Source organism: Numida meleagris, chromosome 14 (genome assembly GCF_002078875.1).
Source record: "Numida meleagris isolate 19003 breed g44 Domestic line chromosome 14, NumMel1.0, whole genome shotgun sequence".
Lineage (NCBI taxonomy): Eukaryota > Metazoa > Chordata > Aves > Galliformes > Numididae > Numida > Numida meleagris.
Genome location: NC_034422.1, coordinates 11518314 through 11524313, shown reverse-complemented (window position 1 = coordinate 11524313; position 6000 = coordinate 11518314). Strand labels below are relative to the sequence as shown.

Genomic DNA, 6000 nt, shown 5'->3' with positions numbered 1-6000 from the left:
TGGGGGCGGGGTTAAAGGCCTCATAGCCCCCAGCCCTGCCTATGGGAGCCCCATGGCCCCCCACCTCCGTCCATCACTCTCTATAACCCGTACTTTGTGCCTCACAACTCCTAATTGTCCCCCATAGCCCCACATGGTGGCTCCATAGCGCCCCCCCCCCCGTAGTCCCACCTTGGCTTTCCATAGGCTCTCATGACCTCCTGTAGCCTCCCCATATCTACTCCATATCCCCCCACTGCCCTCCATGACCCCTACATAGCCTCCCCATGTCCACCCACAACTTCTCCACAGCCCTCCCATGAACTCCTTGTAACTCCTTCCATAGAGCCCCATAGCCACCCATAACCATCCATAGCCCCCTATAGCCCCTCTGTATTGTTCCCCATCTTCCCCACATGGCCCCTATGTTCCCCATGACCCCCCCACAACCCCCAGCCCTCCGTGTCTCCCAGTTTGGTGCTCACCCCCCCAGGGGCGAGGCACAGTGCCGCAAGCTGCATGTCCAGGCCCCCAGTTCCTCAGGGCTGTCAGCCCCCAGCACATAGCTCCGCATCCCAGGGTGCTCAACCTGGGGGAGCAATGAGCCAGCAATGGGCTTGGACCCCCCCAGCCCTCATCCAGCCACAGCACCCCCAGACCCACATGAGGAGCTGGGCTTTGGGGCCCCAACCTCTGCTGCAGAGTGGCAGGTGTTAGGATCCCTTGTTTGGGAATCCCCCCCCAGGACTGACCGTGAAGAGGAAGCGAGGGCTGCCGGTGGTGGGGGCCAGGATGCGGATCCTGTAGCCGGGTAAGGGGAGCCCCCCCCGCACCTGCTGCTCGCTGCTGTCTGGGGGCAGGGGAGGATTCAGAGGGGGCAGCCCCACGGACCTCTCCAAACCCTACAGAGCCCCAGTCCCACTGGGAGGGGTTCCACTCACCACCCCGAGTTCCCCCAGACCCCGCCACAGGGAGCCCTAAGAGGCCCCTAACCCTTGCCACAAGCCCGTCCCCTGCCCCACACCTCACCCCTGTAGTAATAGAGGCAGAGATCAACCAGCACAAACCAGCGCCGCTTCCAGAGCCTCAGCCCCGAGCTGTCCTGGGGAGGTAAAACAGGGGCTGAGACAGCATCTCAAACACAGAGCCCCCTGAGACCCCCACAAATCCTTTGGATTCCCCATAACCCACCAGCATCTCCAACCCCCCTAGACCCCTCCAACATTCCCAAACATCTCCAAGACCCATAAGACCCCCTCAGCATCCTAACCCCCCAGATCCCTTCAGACTTCATAACCCCATTATCAATCCCCAAAAGCCAGACTCTACCCCCAACCTCCAGCACCCACTGACCCCCCACAAACCCTTCTAATTCCCCAAACCCCACAACCCTCCCCCCAGCACCCCCACCTCCATAGTCCCCCTGGATCCCACCCTCCAATCCCCTGTGGTCCCACAACCCCACACCCCCCGAGTCCCACTGTTCCCCTCAGCCCTACCTGCTTGTGCAGCCAGCCCCGCATGGTGGGGGGGATGCGGGGGTCCCTTCGCATTGCCTGCTCCCCCTTTCCGAAGGTGTGGACCCTCGGCACAGGGCGGCAGGGCTGGGCACAAGGCATCACCAGGGATGGGGGCTCAGAGGGATCCCCTCATGGCCCTGTGACCCCCTGCCTTGTCCCCAAGGCCCCCTACTCCCCAGGGTCCTCTTTCACTCCCTTCCACATTCCCCTTTGTCCCTCATGCCCCCTGGTCCCCCCGGTGCTCCCACAAAGCTCCCCATGGCCCCCCAGCCCCCAGTTTTTTCCATAGCTCTCCATGGCTCCTCTGGATCCTCCTATACTCCCCCGTAGATCCCCATGCTCCCACTGCCCCCCTGTATACCCTTATACCATCTCATAGATTTCCAGACTCCCTTGGTCCCCCATATCCCCAATAGGTCATCATGCCCCCCCACCCCAGCCCCCATGTGACACCCATACCCTCCCTTAATTCCCCATGCCCCATTGAACCCCCCTTGCGCCCCCCATATCCCCCATATGCCTTCTACTAACTTGGGTCCCCTTGGTCTCTACTATATCCCCCCATAGCTCCCCATGCCCCTCCTGGATACCTCAATTTCCTCAGTACCCACTATGCCCCCCCCTCCAACCTCCCCACGTACCTTCCAGTCCCCTTGGTTCCCTCATACCCCCATATCCTCTGTAGCTCCCCCTAGACCCTCCATACCCCCCCATATCTCCCCCCATTTCCCCCAGTCCCCCATGCCCACTTGGATGCCGCCGCCAGGGCCCCAGGGGGTTGCAGCGTTGCCGTCGGCCATAGGGTCCCTGTGGAGGTGGTTGGAGAGGAGGGGGGGGCACCATGAATGGTCCCATTCAGCCCTCACCCGCCCCACAGCACAGAGGCCCCATTCTGTGGTGTGCGGGGGCACTGTGGCGCTGAGCTGGGGCCTGGGAGGGGGCCCAACCCTTTTATTCCAGCCCCGTTATTCCCATGCCAGACTCAGCCCTCATCCCATTTTCCCAGTACTGGTTCCTGTTATCCTGTTACTGTCCCATACCATTATCACCACAGCAGTCCTGGTTCCAACCCTACTTTCATTATCCCAGTGCTGATCTGCATGCCCATTCCCACCCCACCATCCCAGTTGTGGTTCTGGTCCTGTCCCGTTATTCCCATGCTAATCTCTGTGACCCACTCCCGATTGCATTATCCCAGTGATGGTCCCTATTCCTGTCCTGTTACCCCAGCACTGATCTCAGTGCCCATCCCACGATCCGAGTGCTGGTTCTGACCTCGTCCCATCATCCTCATGCTGGCCCCAGTCCCATCCCATTGCCCAGTGCCAGTCCCAGTCCCAATTCCTGTCCCATCTCATTAACCCAGTGTCGCTCCCTGTCCTCAGCCCCAGTACCTCTATGGCAGCTGGTTTTGCTTCCAGTCCCATCCCGTTATCCAGTGCCAGTCTCAGTCCCAGCCCAACCCCATCATCCCAGAGCTGGCCCTGGTCCCAGCACTGCTCCCAGTCCTATCCCATTATTCCAGTCCCAATCCCAGTCCTGTACCATAGCCCTGGTCCTTGTCCCAGTCCCATTATCCCAGCACTGTCTTGTAACCCTAGTGCTTGTCCCAGCCCTGTTATCCCAGTGCTGCCTGTTCCCATTATCCCGGCACTGTCTGTTCCCCTTATCCCAGTGCTGGTTCTATTCCCATTACCCCAGCACTATTTGTTCCCGTTACCCCACTACTGGTCCCATTCCCATTATCCTGGCGCCGTCCCGCTCTTGCTGTCCCCACAGCGTGTCCCCATGGGGTTAAGGCTCTGAAACTCCTTCCGCAATGGGGCCAGGACCGGGCAGTGCCCCCCACCCCACGGCCCCGCAGTGCCACCGCAGCAGCAGGATGGGGACAGCCACGGCGGGGCGGCTGCGGGACGGACCCAGCCCTCCGCCCAAACACGACGGCAGCGTGGTGCCCGCTCCTCCCGCCGCCAGGGGGCGCCACATCCGCGCCACCTACGCGTGGGCAGGAAGCCCTCTTGTCTACCCCCATTCCCTCTCCTTGACGAGCGGCCGCTCCGCCCAATCCGTACCTCCCTCTCTTCCCCTCTCCCTATCACAGGCCGCTGCGCGACCCTCTCTGCTTCCGATTGGCCTCGACGCGGCACGACCCGCGGGGCGGAGGGCGGGACGACCCGAGCTCGGAACCAATAGCGAGACGCCGCTCTGAGGCTGGGCTCGGCGCGGCTCGGAGCCGCTGCCGCCGCCATGGCGCTGCCCCCGCGGCGCGGCACCCGGCGCTGAGCGCTTCCCACGCCATGGCCGGGGCCATCGCGTCCCGCATGAGCTTCAGCTCGCTCAAGCGGAAGCAGCCCAAGACCTTCACTGTGCGCATCGTCACCATGGACGCCGAGATGGAGTTCAGCTGCGAGGTGACGGCTGCGGCCTAAGCCCCGTCGCCATGGAAACGGGGCCTCGGGCCTCGCTCCCCCCACTCAGGGCGTCCCCCAGCGCCCCGGGCCCGGCCCCGCCGCGGGGTCCCGGGGCTGCCAGGCCCGGCCTGGGCCTAGCTGGGGGCTGTGGGGCTCTGCGGGGTGGGTTCTCGAGGGCTTAAACCCCCGGGGTTCGTCCCAGCGCTCGCCTGAGCCGTCCTCAGCGCGGGGGTGCGGGAATTCCCTCGTGGCCAGCTCTGTCCCCCTGCCCAGAATTGTAACTGAGGTCGTGTTCTGGTGTGTGCGTGTCTCTTACGTCAGGTTTGTTGTGCTTGGGCCCTCAGTGCCTCTCAGGCATCTTTGCTGTGGCTGCCTGGCCCCAGGGGCCTCATTTGTTGCTGTGTTTGCAGATCACAGAATGCTCTGGAGGGATGGGGTACATAAAGACTGAAAGCCATCTCTACCCACTTTAAAGCTGTTACAAAGAAAAACTCAGTCAGATCCAAGTCTTGATGCAGTTCCGGTGCCTGTAAGCAGAAGGGTATTTGTCCTTGTAACGTTTCTCACTGCTGAAATGTGTTGTCAGCTCTGGGGCACGCTGTGCCTTTCCCAAGGATTAAGGAGTCGTTGGTACTTCCAGCTCCTCGCTGTTACCCTGCAATGAGGGTTGAGGTGTCCCAGCTCCGTTCTCACACTTTCGTAGGCTGCTGACAGTAACATGATGAGAAGTCAGTAACTCTCCTTTCATGCTGTGGCCACTTGTTGTTTCATGTTGGGATTAGGGCATTTATGAAGAGGCAGCCCAGTGCTCCCAGTCAGGTTGGAACATATAACTTGTGCACCTTCAGCTGCCTACTGGGGAGGCCCCAGCCAAAGACCTCACTGCGGAGGCTGCCCAGCCACTGGGGGAGCTCAGAGTGAGGCTCACGAGCAGTGTGCCCCTGCTCACATCTCTGATCCGTCCCTGGAGCACTGGGGACACGTGCAGGAGCTCAGGCTCTGTCCTCCAGTGCAAGTGCTTCCCAGCAGCGGGGAAGGAAGGATCAGGCTGGGGGGCTGCTGAGGCACATTGTGTGGGTCAGTTGTGGCTGTTCGAGCTCCCTGGCTGCGTTGCTGCCGCCTCTGTGTAGTGACAGCTCTGGGGAAGGTTCCTTTGCTTGCTGGCTGTACCCAAGACACATACACAGAGACCAGTGCCTGCCCCATCACAAAAAGCTGTCTCTCACCTCTGCTTCCTCCTGTACCTCTCAGCCTCACCCTGTGTGCTTGTGCCCCTTTTCATTCCGATGAAGCTGGATCTGTGCAGGGTGAGCAGTCTGGGAGGTGCTGTGGGGAGGCTGGTGCTGCTTGTGGTCTGGGGCCCTGCTGGTCTTAGCCCAGCTTAACTGCTGGCTTCCTTGACCAGTGCTGATCACGGTGCAAGCAAATGCATGTGGGTGAGCAATCAAGCTCTGCTGGGGCAGCCTTTCTGTGCGGGATTAATCTTTCTGACTCTTTTTTAACTTTATTGCAGAGCTCTTGAGGCACGTTGTGTGTTTTCCCGAGTTACACTGCGCAGGACAGAGGTGACGGAGGGTGGTGAGGTGTTGTCAGCACCATGTGAGGTCTGATAACAACTGGCTGGGTGTGACACAAGAGACTCGGGCTGTAAATTCCCACCTGGCACCGGAGGAGCGTGTGTGAGACTGTGTGCAGCCCTGGTTCTGCTGCCACCTCCGGTCGTGGCAGCCCCTCTTATTCTGAGCTAACCCATGTGTCTGTAACTGTGTCAGTGCCACCTTTTCCTTGTTCATTTTTCAGTCTGCCCTGTCGGAATTCCCGGCTGGGTATTGCAGGAGATTAAACCTGCTCTGCATCTGTTGACTCTGTGAATAATGTCTCTAAATTGAGACTAAATCTGAAATAATTCCTAGAAATGAAGTCTTAATCTTTCTAACACCGTGATGAAGCTTAATAATCACAGTTGGGGCCTCACTTCAAAGGCTTGTAATTTGTTCAGGGAAATCTTAAAGGCACAAAGTCCACGTCTCCCTTTTTGTGTTACTTCCATTAGAGCTGTGTGAGCATGGTGCCTAATTAATTGATAGCAT

The 6000-nt window shown here is 59.9% G+C and overlaps 2 protein-coding genes across 9 annotated transcripts in view; one reads left to right on the top strand and one right to left on the bottom strand.

The window, feature by feature from the left end:
- Window positions 29-3560, bottom strand: LOC110406234 (pleckstrin homology domain-containing family A member 4-like). Of its 3 annotated transcripts, XM_021412452.1 has the most exons (5): window positions 3220-3560; window positions 1479-1583; window positions 1009-1081; window positions 732-829; window positions 29-568 (listed from the first exon to the last, which is right to left on the bottom strand). In XM_021412452.1, the coding sequence occupies exons 1-5, from the start codon at window positions 3529-3531 to the stop codon at window positions 461-463; spliced, it is 696 nt and encodes a 231-aa protein (XP_021268127.1). In that variant the 5' UTR covers window positions 3532-3560; the 3' UTR covers window positions 29-460. The 3 variants fall into 3 exon arrangements, with proteins under 3 accessions (XP_021268127.1, XP_021268129.1, XP_021268128.1); XM_021412454.1 differs by having other exon boundaries at window positions 1479-3337; XM_021412453.1 differs by lacking the exon at window positions 732-829 and having other exon boundaries at window positions 475-568.
- The window catches only part of NF2 (neurofibromin 2), a 41275-nt gene continuing 38970 nt past the window's right edge, over window positions 3696-6000 (top strand). For 5 of the 6 annotated variants that reach the window (XM_021412445.1, XM_021412448.1, XM_021412444.1 and 2 more), the window contains exon 1: window positions 3696-3910. In XM_021412445.1, the coding sequence (XP_021268120.1) occupies window positions 3797-3910 (114 nt within the window). In that variant the 5' untranslated portion in view covers window positions 3696-3796. The remainder of the gene's footprint in view (window positions 3911-6000) is intronic. The other variant, XM_021412450.1, reaches the window with a different exon arrangement.

Bases quoted from the DNA above. Each gene is read 5' to 3' on its own strand.
- LOC110406234 (XM_021412452.1), bottom strand. From the start codon at position 3,531: ATGGGGGTAGACAAGAGGGCTTCCTGCCCACGCGTAGGTGGCGCGGAT. The intron at 1,584-3,219 runs GTAACGGGAACA...CCTTGTGCCCAG, and splicing joins GGAATGGGACCAGTAGTGGG to CCCTGCCGCCCTGTGCCGAG. The intron at 830-1,008 runs GTGAGGTGTGGG...CCCTGCCCCCAG, and splicing joins CTGCCTCTATTACTACAGGG to ACAGCAGCGAGCAGCAGGTG.